The 14,471-nt window shown below is 46.7% G+C and overlaps 1 protein-coding gene across 2 annotated transcripts in view; it reads left to right on the forward strand.

The window, feature by feature from the left end:
• The first annotated feature begins 2,540 nt into the window (after window positions 1-2,540).
• SH3GL2 (SH3 domain containing GRB2 like 2, endophilin A1) overlaps window positions 2,541-14,471 on the forward strand; it is a 161,517-nt gene continuing 149,586 nt past the window's right edge. Inside the window, exon 1 of one of the 2 annotated variants that reach the window (XM_053298743.1) lies at window positions 2,541-2,790. In XM_053298743.1, the coding sequence (XP_053154718.1) occupies window positions 2,746-2,790 (45 nt within the window). In that variant the 5' untranslated portion in view covers window positions 2,541-2,745. Of the gene's footprint in view, window positions 2,791-3,602; window positions 4,018-14,471 lie in introns of those variants that run through there. The other variant, XM_053298742.1, reaches the window with a different exon arrangement.

Raw genomic sequence — 14,471 nt, forward strand, 5'->3', positions numbered from 1 at the left:
CAAAGCAAGAAGCCTACCTGATGCAATCACGCTTTGCATAGGATAGTAAGCCTGTTCACACAATCCTTATCCGGGTAGGAGGAAGCACCAAGCCAGGGTAGCAGAGCTGGGTGCACGTACACTCCCAACTGGCGGTTGCAAGAATCCCAAAAGCAGGGTGGGAGCAGGGGAGCGGGAGCATGAGCATGTGAGAGACAAGAGCTGGGCCGGGCGGCTTTTTGTCCACCCTTGGAAAAAAGCTAGGGTAGATCATCTGCGTGGGGCATGCCGGTCAGACGCAGCTCCCGCATCCTACCTTGTTTAGAGGCGCTCTTACCCTGGACTTCGGGGCCAGAGTCCAGGGCCCCCACACCCCTTGGGGGCCCCCCAAACCCTCTTTAGTCTGTCCCAGGTAGTGTGGTCGCCATGCCACCAGCTCATGCTAGGCTGGACGGCCAAGTGCAATTGTGACCTGTGCCGGGTGCTTTAGAGACAGAGAAGGGAGTGGGAAAAGAAATATGTGGGATGGGAATATGTGAAGTTGTGTGTCGAAATGTTTCTGCCAGTGCGTATTTGCATACATGTCCCTGTTTTATATTCTTACATTCTTGTGAGTTCAGTTGTTGTTTGTGCCCTCAAGTGTTAAAAATACTGCATGTGTCACGGTGTGTGTATGTGTGTGTAGGGAGATGAAGCTTAACTTGCAGCGGTGGGGGGTGGGGGCTCCAAAGGCCTTTAGGTCCAGGTTCCAAAATTACGTAGGTGCACCTCTGGCCTTGTTTCTGGAGTTCTCACCACTGCTGATGGGGAACACACCAGCTTTCCTACCCTGGCTGGGCACTCCTCTTACCCAGATGAGGATCATGTGAAGGAGCCTACCATTCCCATACATGGATTACAAATGTCACTGAAACACCTCTCGCACCTCAAGAACCCAATACAAAGCACCCTGACTCAGAAGTAAGCAGTTAGGGTATCCAAGGTGGCCAAAGGTATTGCAGCGCTCGATGCAAGGCACAAAATGCCACCTTGCCCTTGCCCCTCATGGAGGTCAGCAGCCCCCTTTCAGAATCAACCCTTGCAAGCTCTGAAGGAACCATGGGTTGCCAGCAGCCTCCTTGAGCTTCTTGCAAGCTTTGCCAGGAGTGTGAGGAGAGGCACTCTTTGCAAAGCTCGCAAGAGTCAGATCTGTCCCAAAGAGCTGCTCCGATGACAACAGCGGGGGTGGGGGGCATCATCTTGCTGCCCTAGTGGTGCTTCAATAGTCAGCTGCCTGAAGCAACCGCCTCACCTCACCTCATGAAAGGGCCACCCCTGGCCTGAAGGGTATAGGTGGCCACAGAAGTGCCTATTTTTCCTGGTAGAAAGGGAGAACAGCTTCTCTGCCTTGATCCTTGTTGTAGCTCAGTTGCAGAACACAAGCTTTGCATGCAGATCCAGGGCCAATCCCTGGTAGGCCAAGGAAAGCGCCCTTCAGGCATGTAACTATAATAGGGCAAGGGGAGACAGTTGTATGGGGGCCCACTGCCTTGGACCCCCCCCACGGAGGCAAGTCACATGACTGACTCCCCCCGCCACGCACCTGCCCGGGCTTCCTTCAGTTGTAGTCATCCTCCAAAATTGAGGTGAGTGTTAAGACCTGGAGCTACCAGAACAGCATGTCTTTCTCTAGTACCATTCAATGACTTGCATCGTCCAGTTTACAAAACCTTTTATAAAATAATTTCAGATGATGTTCTGTTGTGTCACATAGGTATGTGTGTGTGTGTGTGTGTATCTATATATCTATATCTATATTAATGTTACTATGCTTTTTGTTACCACTATTCAGCCTCATTTCAGAGTTCTTTACTTCATGAGCTGAGCTTCAGTGGGGGGGGGCATTTTAAAATCTTATCTCTGGGCCCACTCCAGCCTTGCTACGCCCCTGGACCCCTGTCTGATGGAGAGTTGCAGCTGCCTGTTGGTGTATATACAACACTGCCCTAGACAGACCAATGATCTCACTCAATAGAAGAAAGTTTCTTAAGAAAACAAGTCCTTGGTGAGGTCGTTTATGGTTCCTAGTCTATATATTGCAAATAGCCCCACTTGTTTGCTCTGAAGTACGTTGCAAGGTGTACTTTTTGTTTTTTGGTAATGTACAGAAGAATGCCATGCCGCCACCGTGGATTGCTCTGCGAATGTAATCACAGAGGGCTGTGCATGAGCCGAGATCTGAATTCCGCAGCCTATAAATCCAGGCAGTCGCGGCTGCAATTTCAAGCAGGTTTTCTTGGGAGCAGCCAGCCAGCCAGCCCCATGGAACACAGTGGGACTTACATCCAAGTAAACCTCCATAGGCGGGAGCCTGGGTTTGCATGGCTCACTAAAGTCCGTGGTGGGATATATTTCAGAGTAAACATGCAGAGGGGTCGCGCGCTCCACCAACACCCTTCGCTGCCTGGTTCGCTAGTACCAGAGAGCATCCTTGATAGAGGGGGCAAAGCTATCCTTAGCTATGCAGGGAGAAAAGGAAAGACGGAGACTGAGCTTTCCCTTTAAGAGGCCGGGTTGCCTTGCTTTGACGTCAGGGCGTTTCTGCACCATAGCCCAGCATCTGATAACCTGTGCAGGCAGGAGGGGTTAAGAGGAGGCGAGATCGGCTAGCAAGGAAAGGCAGCGCAGCAGAGCAATCCCGCGTTGGAAGCGTCACCGGCCAGTGGCTCCTCAATCAGCATCCTTCCGCGGAGCCCCGGGTTTCCACCACCACCAGCAGCAGCAGCAATGTCTGTGGCAGGCTTGAAGAAGCAGTTCCACAAAGCCACCCAGGTAGGAGAACGAGGAGCGCCGTTTCGGCGGAGTAGGGGAAGCAGACCCCCAAGTCGAGCGTTGCGGGTCGTGTCCGGAGGGAGGTGCATGTTTAACCCTCCGAGCTGGAAATCGCGCCTCGTGTTGCTTGCTGATGCAATGAGCCGCGGAGAGGGCGGCCTCTAGGGGGCGCTGCGTTCTGGGCTGAGACACTCCGTTTGCAAAAGGAGTCCGGTTGGAGTTGGCTATTGTTGTGGTGCTTTGCCTTGGGGAGGGCTGTCGAGGTGCCACTTGGTGCTACTAGTTAGAGGCGGTGGCGAGGAAGAGAGATCCACCAGGACTGCCCTCTCAGCCCTACTCGCATCCCTCCTGTTGTCCCAAGCTACTCTTGAACAACCGGCGTTTGCTATGCACAAGTGTTACCCCCTGTGACTGCAGCAGAAGCCGGAGAGAGTTCCGGGTACTGCCGGAGTCGGACAGCTCTGCAGTAGCGAGGGGTACATGGTGGTTTCCGTGGAGAAGGCGAAGGAAGGACACAGCCAGCCGACGCCTTTATTATTCATTTTTTCTTTTCTTGTTGGAAATCGCCCTGGCTGCTGGCATCGCTCAGTGGTTGGAGCTCAGACTGGTGGGCGGCGGACACCGGCGCCTGCCCTTCTCCCCCGCTTCCCGCCTGGACTCTCCGCATTGAAGCAGTTCCGCCACTGCATAGGACGGGGAGGATTTGTGGCTGTTTATCCCGCGCTGCTGCAGCCTTCCTCGGGTGGAGGGAAGGGAGGGGGAAGACGCCAGGCAGCACGGGAGGCTGGCTGAGACTGCAACGTGCGTGTGTGTGTAGGGAGGGGGTGGGGAAGAGTTCATCGGTTGTACACTTTCCATAGCCTCCCTGCCGAGTATCCGGCCAGGACTCGGATTATGTAAAAACCCTCCTCCAGTGACCTTGCCGTGATGTAGCTACTGGCTTTGATCGCCCAAGCTGCTCCATCACATGAGGAGTGACACTTTGTCCCTCCAGTGTGTGCACATTTTCTTCCTCCTTCCGTGTCTCGGCCGGAAAATCTCCCCTCCATAGGGTTTCCTGCTTATTGGATTCTCCGGACCGTCGTCCCTTTCTAGTCGAATTTAAACTTGTTTTAAGGCTGTACCAGTACCTGGCCTTGGAATCTTAATGCCAACAGTACTTGGGAGTACTTAATGCCAACAGTACTTGTGCATAGATACTTGGCTAAAAGCCTGCGAAAAGAAGAAGTAAGGTGGCTTTTTATTTATGCCTGGCAGATATGAAGGCTTGGGTTTTTTGAAAGAGCTTCCGTATAGGTTAAAGGTTAATCTGTTAAAAGTATTTTGGATAGAGGATCCTACCCTCTCAGTTTTAAGGGACGAGCCTTAAAAATATTACAGTGAGTCCATCAGCCTGCAGGGTTTTAACAACTTAATGTTTGGACTGCTGTGGGGAGGAATATGTATGTACTGGTGTGGAGAATGAAGGATGGCACAAATCTTGTTTTTTAAAAAAATGTATTACTTTAAAATTACATTGATGTCTTGATCCAAGGTTCAGCTTCTGATTCGGCTTACAGTGGAGAGGAAAATGAATTCCTTCTTTGACATCTGTGGGATCACAATGATGCTTCTGTCTCTATTTTGCACCTAATGAAGGCCACATATTATATAATGCTCCCTGTGAAGTGTTTTCATGATAACAGCAAGCCATTTATAAAATTGACTTCCAGGATGCCATGTGGTTTAGTGCCTCTCAAGACTTTGCACCACTGCATGATCTTGGATTCTAGGAAATGCAGGCCTTCCACGTTGACCTAACAGCACAGTTCTGTGTTGACACCTTCTCATCCTGGTTATTCTGACACATCCACATAAAGAGATTATTATATTAGTGGCCAGTTCTAGCTATTGTTAACAAGCCAGATTTTGGCCGTGCTTTCCCAAGGAAACACAATACAATATTGCAGCAACTGTTTGACACCTCTGACCATGCCGTGTTGTCAGTCACAGCCAGTGCTCTCTCTAATTTGCTTTATCTGTGTGTAGAATGAGTTTTATTCTGGACAGCAGTATCAAGGCAGTGTGTGCACACATGCATTCAGAGTGGGGCTTTCCTAACTCCACCTGAGTGGGACCTAAAATTAACTGAGTGGACATCAGAAAATGTGTGAGCGCACACACATGCGCACGCCTTAGAGGGAACAGTGGTCACAGCTATGACCGACAATTCATCATCCATAATGTATAGTTGTCTTCTCCTCACTTCAGCATAGTTCTCCTGTCAGCCTTCAGCCACATCAAATGCCCTTCCAGCCAAATCTAGTTGGGAGAGGAAGCTTTGACTAACATTGGTCAGGCACATTCACTTTTTAAAAAGTGGAGAGAATTCTTAAGAAGCCTTTCATGGTTCTGGTATTAACTGGAGTTTGGAAAGGCCTGTTGGGACAATAATCAGGAGCATTTCCACACGGGGCTATTACTGTGAATCTCCTTCGGAAGAGAGGGCCAAACTTACCCTGAAGTCCAAGCACCCCCCACACAAATTGGGCTTCTGAATTCTAGCTTATCTCGCTGTATTTCCAGGTTTTAAAAATCCTGGTTTTAAGCGGATTTTCCTGAAAATGCCGTGGCAAATAGAGAGAGGCACTGACCTAGAGTCATTAACACGATAAGAGCTGCCTTGCCTGGGTGTGAAGAGTGGGAAAACCAGTTTTTAGGATGCAAACTGTTTGAAAATTGTAGTTACAAAACCTCTGTATATGCTCCATTTGACTTTTTTGAACATTATTAGTCTGCTTGCTTAAGGTTTTCGCTGATTAAAAAAGAGGTTTTACCAACAAACTGATGTAATGCACACTACACGTGTGGTAAAAAAGGGAAGAAATCTGTTAGAGTATAGAAATGCTCCTAGTCTAGGACACAAAGTTTGGAAGGCAACATTGTGTTCCTCCCCATGGAATGTTCTCTCTCTCTCTCTCTCTCTCTCTCTCTCTCTCTCTCTGTGTCTTCCCACCCCCCCTTTCCCCATTGGCTAGGAGAAAAACAGAGGCATGCAATGTGAACCAATCCTGCACAAAAAGAAAACCTGAGAGCAGAGGGGAATGGCTGCTTCCCTCATGCCGTGGGTATAATTCGAAGAGGCTTCACTCAACATTTACATTTAGTTGATTGTGTGCTGGCGTGGCTCCACACCATGGCAACACATGACAAGTGTCCTGGCCTTGCTCCTCCCCCCACCCCGGATTGTGTGTAGAGCCTCATACTTTCATATCTCATTGTGACCAGTAGAGAACTCCTGTGATTTTAACAAGTTTGCATTGTATATGTCCTGTCTAGTACAGTGGAGGATCTTTTTTTCTCCTAAGCTTCCATGTGTGTGCTCTCTTGTGTATAAGTAGGAAAGTTTCATAAGTTTAAGGCAGTAGGCATGGTATAGTGGTTGGAGTGTTGCACTTGCACCACATCTTCAAACTTCTTGGCACTGGGGAGCCTTAAGGGTTCAAACCCCCACTCAGCCATGAAGGGTGCTGGGTGACCTTGGGCCTGTTGTAGCTTGGCCTAACATACCTCATAGGGTGGTTGTGAGGATAAAGGAGGAGGGCGAGAACCATATATGCTGCCTTGTGCTCCTTGGAGAAAGGGCAGGATATAAATGTAACACTAAGTGGGCAAGAATTAATGCTATTAATGTGGTAGTATAGGCCGGGAATCCTTTATCCAGACTCTCGAAATCCGGAAAGCTCCAAAATCTGGACACCATTCCGAGAGAGAGAGAAAAATGCTTGTAGCTTTAACCTCTCTCACACAAAAAGAAAACCTCAGCCCTCAAACCAATCCCGGCCCCAACTCAGCAGCTAACGGAGTATATACAGTACTGTATAACAAAGCAGCAAAAAGCCTGCAACTCACAGAGATAACATTACGGCAGCTCTGTAATCGGCTGGGGAGCGTTGGGGCCGGGATTGGGCAGGACGCGCAGTTTGCAGGAGCGATCGCTTACGGCCCCTAAACTCAGTGTTGTTGCTTCCTCAGCTCGTTAGCTCCCCTTTTAGTTCTTCCCCTCAGGCTTTGCTATCTGCCTTTTGTTTACTGCCTCTGAAGCACTGCCACTCACACACTTCTCAAGCTGGTCTGGGAGAGGGGAAGGAAGGCGGGAAGGAGTGCGATCCCATTGAAAAGCATGTGAGAGGGAAGGAGGGAAGGCACGAAGGAACTTCAGGGGTTGTTGAGACCCCCTGCCAAAGCCAAGCCTGGGCTGCAAGGAGGGAAGGAGGGCATTTTCCACCTAAAATGCCATGTTTGAGTAAATTCATTGCTTATTTGATTATATACTTTAAATAAAACCTTTAAAAAACCAACAACAGTAACCTTTCATGCCCAAGATATCTCAAAAAAATATCCGAAATCTGGAACACCTCTAGTCCCAAGCAGTCTGGATAAAGGATTCTCGACCTGCAGGGGTCTTCCTGATTGCTCTCTAAAGCCCATTTCCATGAAGTAAAGTGTAAATTATAGTTCTTAGTACAGTACCTAGAATGTAATATATTTTGTTAAACCACATTTTATATAACTGACATTTTAGCTTTGACTTTAAAAATGCTTATCACGTGGAATGGACAAGTAAAACTTTAAGGATTGCAGAAATCTCTGCAAAAAAGAGAACCACACTATTCATAATTTAAATGTGGTTTCCCAGAGATTTGCATTGAAACCAGTTTGATCTCTGTGAAATGCCTGTGGTCTGATTTAGAGAATGTGACTCTCTTGTCCTCTGCTCACCTCTTTAACTTATTCTGTCTCTCAATTTGCATAATCTGACAAGACTAACACATACAAATCCTTTTTATCCTTCTATTGCACAAGGTAAAGAGAGGCTGTGCACACTTCCATGTTCCATGTGAATCTTGTGGATTAAATCTCTCAAGACTTTTCCCCAACATGGCTGCTGTTCTTGGCCTTCCTGTGTGCATCTCTGGGCTACTTCACATATTCCCATTTTAGGGTAGCACTTAAAAATGTAAAGTCTGTATGCAATGAATGGGCATTTGAAAACACAAGTTTGAGGAGTCATGTGGAATTGCAGTGGTGGTGGGGAATTGGAAATCTCTCCCCTGAGAAATAAGATTGAGGATCTGAAGGTCAGTGATGCAGTTGCAAATTCCAAAGCGCAGGCGCTCTCCATGGCCATGTCGACCCCAACAGCCAGAGAAGCCAAGAAGTACTGGTTCTCCGTCTCTGCACATCCCTCCTCCACTACACCCTGAGGCTGCATGAATAACTCCTTGTCCACCTTTCCCTGAACCCTAGCAGCCCACTGCTCTAGCACAATTGTCCTATAGTGCTGAGACTTGCAGGCTCTTCTTGCTTTAACAGTGGCTTCCTGTTAATAATAGCCTTTAATAGCTTCCTGGATGGAGAGAGACTAGAATCCATCTGTAATCCTCCACCTGGCTACTATAAATGGTTAGGAACACAGTCGGGCAAACATCCTCACCTCTTCCTCCTTCCTCTGCCCCCAACAACTGATGTTCTATTGCCTTCAACAGTCTAAGGCTCTTAAAAGTCAGTGAGCATGCTCAGTCTTCATTGAACTATTAAAAGAATATTTTTTTTTTGCATATCTGTAGGTGCGTGGCTCCACTTTACTGTACAAATGTGATGGTCCTGTGCCTAATGGTATATGAGATGATTATGTTTCATATGGATACATTTATCAGAGGACTGGGATTAGCTGCAGCTCTCTGGAAGTCTTCACTTGGTGGCTTGGTGTTAAAATGGCCCTCTGTCACTGTCCTTGGCAAATGTTGGGTCTTCATCCGGCAACTAAGAATTGGGTTCTGATACAGCAGTTGCAAACTGTATACTAGTCCAGGGGTTCCCTGGTTTGGGTGCCAAGAGTTTGCCTGCTGTGATTTCCTCTGCAGACCTCTCAAAGTCCTCCTAGCACATCCCTTTTTTGCAACGGGAGGCACTTTATCCAAGTGGTCCCTCTACATACGCTCCTAATACTTGGTGTGTGTGTAGAGGGGCGTTTTGGATGAACACCTCCCAATGTGATAAAGGGATGTGCCAGGAGGGCATTGGTACATTTGGGCATCTAAGACCATTGTGTTCTAAGTGTGTTCCCTTTCTAATTGTATGGACAGGGATGGTATTGTCTGAACCATCCCTCTGCAAATGGATGGTTGGTGGGATGGCTAATCAGCATGTTGTCAGTGGGGGGAGTGTGGTTAGAGAGTGTAGTCCTGCTGCATCCCCCATGCACTTTCTCTTCCCAAAGAGCATCATGCCTGTTTTACCTCTTTTCTACATAGGGGAAGCAACTTGGCTAGGTAGCAAGAGGCTGTCAGTTTCAATCCCCACTGGTATGTTTCCCGGACTATGGGAAACACCTATATTGGGTAGCAGCGATATAGGAAGGTGCTGAAAGGCATCATCTCATACTGCACGAGAGGAGGCAATGACAAACCCCTCCTGTATTCTATCAAGAAAACCACATGAGTCTGAGGTCGCCATGCGAAGACACAGTCTTGCCTTTCCTAAATAGTAAAATGAATGAGCTTCCACTGGTCAATCATGCCCAAGTGTGTATTTGAAAGAGGTTTAAAATGCCCCCTCTGGGAATGGTGTTAATCGAATTTCTAATGAGTAGAACTGAAGTGTCGTCATTAACCAATTTAGCAAGTGTGGAAATTTACAGAGGTATTTGATGCTTGGCAGCCGTGTGAAGCTAAATGCTGAATGGACCTCTGGGATGGCTTTTGATGCCCTTGCAATGGTGGAAATAGCCTGAGTATCGGAGTGGGGCGGGGGGAAGAGAGAGAGACCACATGTGCAAGAACGGTGGTCCTGGAAAGGACTCCAAAGATGAATGAACCTTGTTTGCAGATTTTTATCATGTTTAATCCCTGTAGATTCCATAATCCAGATTACCATGTGTTGCAAAGAGAGCAGGAGTGAACAGAGTGTGGCATGGTGAAACACACAACTCTAAATGCTTCACTGGTTTGACTTGCACCAAGAGAAAACAAAGAGCCAACTGCTCCAAAATAACTTCTTGACCCCCCAAATCTGACCAGCTAGTCACTTAAAACAAAGACTCCCTGAAGTGTTATTGGGACACACTTCTACCCTACCGAGCCTGACCTCCAAACAGATAATTCCCACCTGACCATTTACCCCACTCCTCCTTGGGATGAGTGGGTGCACTGAACCTGGATTGTTAACCCAAAGAGTCATGTCTTTGTAGATCACACAAGTGGCATCTTAACAAAAGCTTAAACCACTACAATGCCTTAATGTCAGTTGTGACTCCTGAGGCTTTGTCTTCACACTTCTGAAACCTGGTTAATATGTGAGAAGGTTTAATGTAGTCTTCAAATTGGTAGCCACAGTTTACCATGCTTCCTTTCTAGCTCAGAGAGCCTTTTAACTCCATGCCTTGTAAATTTTGAGCAGCAGACCATTTTCAAAGCATGAAACTTGGGTTAGGCAGGTCCAGTCAGGAGTAGTATGTTTAGTTTTCATCCCAAGGCAAAATGTGTTGGATGAAAAATAACGAGGCTGTTCTCACACGTGGGCTAACGAAGCCAAGCCTGGTCTTGCCCACACGTGAAAACTGCCGAGATTGTGCCTGATCCCGGCAGTGCTGGTAATGGAACTGGCCCGGAGAGTTTGGTCAGCAACCCAATGTTTGGGCTTTGTGGGGAATTAGCTCATAAAGGGCATCAGCTCCATCAGTTTTAATTTGTGCAAATGTTTGGAATCAAGAAATGACTGGATTGAGACAAGGTTCAAATTTTTTTAATAAATTATTTTATTTATTTATTTATTTATTTGAGGGAGGGGGATACAGAAAAGAGAATTGTGTGATTAGAGAAATCAAAAATATGTTTCTAGATTAAGCTAAAATGCCTCATAATAATAGATTTGTCTAAATAAAAATATGTTTCTAAGTAAACCAACTGCAATGAGGTGTTTTAGCTTAAAGTCTAATTGTGTAAGTTCCCAGGTGGGCAAGAGAAAGAGGCTTGAGATAGCAATGGTGGGTAGTTTGGATTTAAGACAGAGAGAGGTGTGGGCCCAAGAGCGGGGCAAGCGTTCACCTTCATCTGATCTGGACAATGAGACTTCTGGGCTGCAGAACTTTGCTCCTCAGTGTGGCGGGGAAGCAGGAGAATTGTGGGGATTAGTAGAGGTAGAGGTGCCCATGAGAAGGGCTTCTCCATGGGTCCAGCTTCCTGTGGGTGCGAGGCAAGCTGGATGGATTGGCAGAAGGACTGATCCAGAGAGTGGTGCGAAAAGCTTGACACCCCCTGGTGAAGTGGTGGGTGAGAAGCCAGTTCCCAAGGCTGGCAGTGATTTCAAGCTCTGTGTAGGTTGCAGGAGAGAATATGGAATGCTCAGTGGAGTCCCAAATAAAGCATATGAGGGAGCCATGAAGATTGGTTGTTGGAGTCCCAGGTGGCAAGACCAAAGTTGCACACTGGGTCATGGAACTGGGGATACTTATATCATGAAACGTGCATTGGGGGCACATTCCTACTGTCATCCTTTGCTGATTAGAAGTGCCAGGGTGGACCTCCGCAGAATGCATTGTGTCTGATCATTCTTCCTGTGGGAAACAATGTGGAGGTTGCCTTTTGCAAGTAAGGTTGTTTGTGATAAACATCAGAATATGCAGGTGTGCAAAAGAGTACCTGTGCAGGGATGAGCTCTCCAGTAAGCCTACCAATAATTTCAGAGGGTACATCTCTAGAGCTATGTCACTGACTCATCTTCTTTGTGATGTGGAGACCACTGCCTCATTGCCTTATCTACTTTCCTTCCTGCTTGGCGTAATTGGCTCATTAGCGAGTTGTTCTCTCCTGTGAAAGGAGAGAGAGGAGTGAGGTGGTCACTCTAAGTTTAGAGTGGCCTTGGATGCCAGTTAACTGGGTCCACTTAGCTGGGACTCCCGCATAGGGGGCATGCATTTTGATCTCCATTCCAATTTGCTTGGTTTGTAGTCTAGGGGTGACTAGCCCAGTGCAAACTAAGTGATCTGTCCCCATGTGTATGGAGAGCTCACGTTGTGGTGCAGCTCTGAGCATATCCAAAGTGCATTCTCCAAGCCTGGAGCTGCAACTGCAAACAGGGAGGCTCCTGAGAGCCAGGCAGAATAAGCACAGCTAGTAACAGTGCCTTGGCGCCAAACTAGCCACCCTCTTAAAATGGTTCCAGCCACCATTTTGCTGATCGTCTGCCAGCCATGGCTGCTTGCAGCTGGGGCTGGGAGACTGCAGGGCTCCAGGCCTGCCTTGGGAAGCTCCCCATAATGCACTGAGCATTCACATGGTGCATTATGGGAGTTCTGGGGGCCTCCCAGCTGCCAGTAGCAGCTGGTAAACATCTGGGTGAGTGATCTGCTCACCTAGCAAGAAGACCAGGATAGTCTGCGGGTGAGGTAAGCATTTTAAGACTTCCTTCCCTGCAGTGTGGAGCACTTTCTCCATTATTGTGAGAAAGGGCTCAATACTTAGTTGAAAAGAGAGACTGACCTAGGCATAACTTGGGCGGAAGGTATCTGGTGGGCCACTGTGTGAAACGGGATGCTGGACTAGATGGGCCTTGGGCTTGATCCAGCAGGGCTGTTCTTATGTTCTTAAGGTAGCTCAGCGTCTATTGGTAGATCTCTGGGTGATTGGCAATAGATCAGCACATGTTTCCAACTCCCAGTTATTTAACTGGGAATGAAACACTGAAGGGAATGGGAGCATTCTGGTATTGAAAACAAATTCCTGGTCTGCTCGTGTACTCGGAGGCAACCTGGTCCTTAATACTAAGTTTCTATCTGTCCCCCATCCTGAGACACTGTTTTGCGCCATCTACCTCTGGCTGGTAGTAAAAAACCAAAGTAGACCCTGCAAGCTTAAATTCTGCCCAGACTTGGCAGAAAGAATTCCTAACTAGCATTTTTAGCCATATAACAAACTTAAGCCTTTCAGATTATCATATAGACTAGGGTGTAGTTACCCTATAAAACATTATGATATACTCAGAAATCATAATGTTTTCTGTGTTAAAAAAAGCAAAGTTCTCGTAGCATTAGAAGTGGCCCTAAGTGGAAACCTGTTGCCCGTTACAGTTCTGTCCAACTAATTCTCTGTGATGGAAAACTATTCTTAATACAATGTTAATACCCTATCTACCTATATATCCAAACTGATCCTATAGGTTGCCATCAAAACAGGTTGTGGCATCATACAAACTGCAATCACTTTGGACCAATTTGTTTGGATCTGAGATACAATTTGCTAAATTGGGAACCTTGAGGTGTTAGTCAAATGTAAAAGTGATCTCTGTGTGGTGGACATTATACTTAGTTGATGACCCATCTGTTCCTTTGAAGAGTTAACCACTTCAGTGCATTTGACCACTAATCTGGTATAGGAAGTTCAGTGGGGTGAATCCTGTTTAGTTGCATCAACTGCATTTTAGCTCCAGTGGAAATTCACTTGATTGCAGGAATCCTGTTTATCACTGGCTGATCCTCCTAACCACGCAATATGGAGCCCTGCTCTCCAGACCAGACTAGGCCAACATTTCAAGTGCAATATTCCTCTTCTGCTGTTCCTCTTTCCCCATATAGTGGCTTCTGTCTCATTCTTGTCACTGCAGTATTGGGAAGTATTTGCTTCATGACTCAGAAACCACTTGAAACTACTGAACTTCCATCCATGCAAAGCCAGAGTAGAGAAGTGTGTGCTCTTTTAATTTTACTATCTGATTTTTTTTATTTCCAGTGTATTAACTTTAGTATGTAATTTTCAACTAATAAAACTGAGCCTTGTTTTCATCATCATCATCATCATTTCGATTGTCATTTAATCCTCAACCTCCCGCTCCCCTTCAATAAAGCCCTCGCCATTTTAAATCCTCCATAAAAATAAACAAGATCCACTGATTAACTGGGAGAAATTACACATCCAACAACCATTCACACCTTCATACACATAACAAATAAATGGTTTGTTTTCATTTTCAAATTGCTTGTCATTCCTTGATATTTCCCTCCTTGTTTTTATCAATTAAAAAATCCTATTTGGGTTTTAATGTTCTCTGCTGAAGGCGCAAGTTCAAAAGTGCCATGTCCCTAACCACTCTTTCTTACTGATGGAAGAAGAGTAGTGGTGATGGTGAATTTCAAAGTTAGGGGTTTCAATATATGAACTATTCACAGTTCAGAAGTGCATGACTTACTAAAAACTGAATCCCAAGCCCTCTGAATCTGACTCCAGCTCATAATGGAGTTCAGTGATGCCATGGGAAACTTATTTCAACATGGTGCAGCTGCATAGTTTATCACAAGCACTGTTGGCTAACACTTCATGGCTCTGCCAATCCTGGTTTGAACTTTGAATGCAAAACACGACCTCTCTTTCTTAATCTGACACTGTGGCAGATGGCTCAAACCTAGCTAGTTCTCTGTGAAACTGTACAGATCTGAGTGCTTGTAACAACCAGACTTCCCTCTAACAGGGATACCCAGATGTTGTTGACTACAACTCATAGGAACATAAGAAGCTGCCATATACTGAGTCAGACCATTGGTCCATCTATCTCAGTATTGTCTTCACAGACTGGCAGTGGCTTCTCCAGGGTTGCAAGCAGGAATCTCTCTCAGCCCCCGATTACCTGATGTGCCTTGAAATCCCCCA

The sequence above is a fragment of the Hemicordylus capensis genome, chromosome 2, assembly GCF_027244095.1.
Source record: "Hemicordylus capensis ecotype Gifberg chromosome 2, rHemCap1.1.pri, whole genome shotgun sequence".
In the NCBI taxonomy this organism is placed as follows: Eukaryota; Metazoa; Chordata; class Lepidosauria; order Squamata; family Cordylidae; genus Hemicordylus; species Hemicordylus capensis.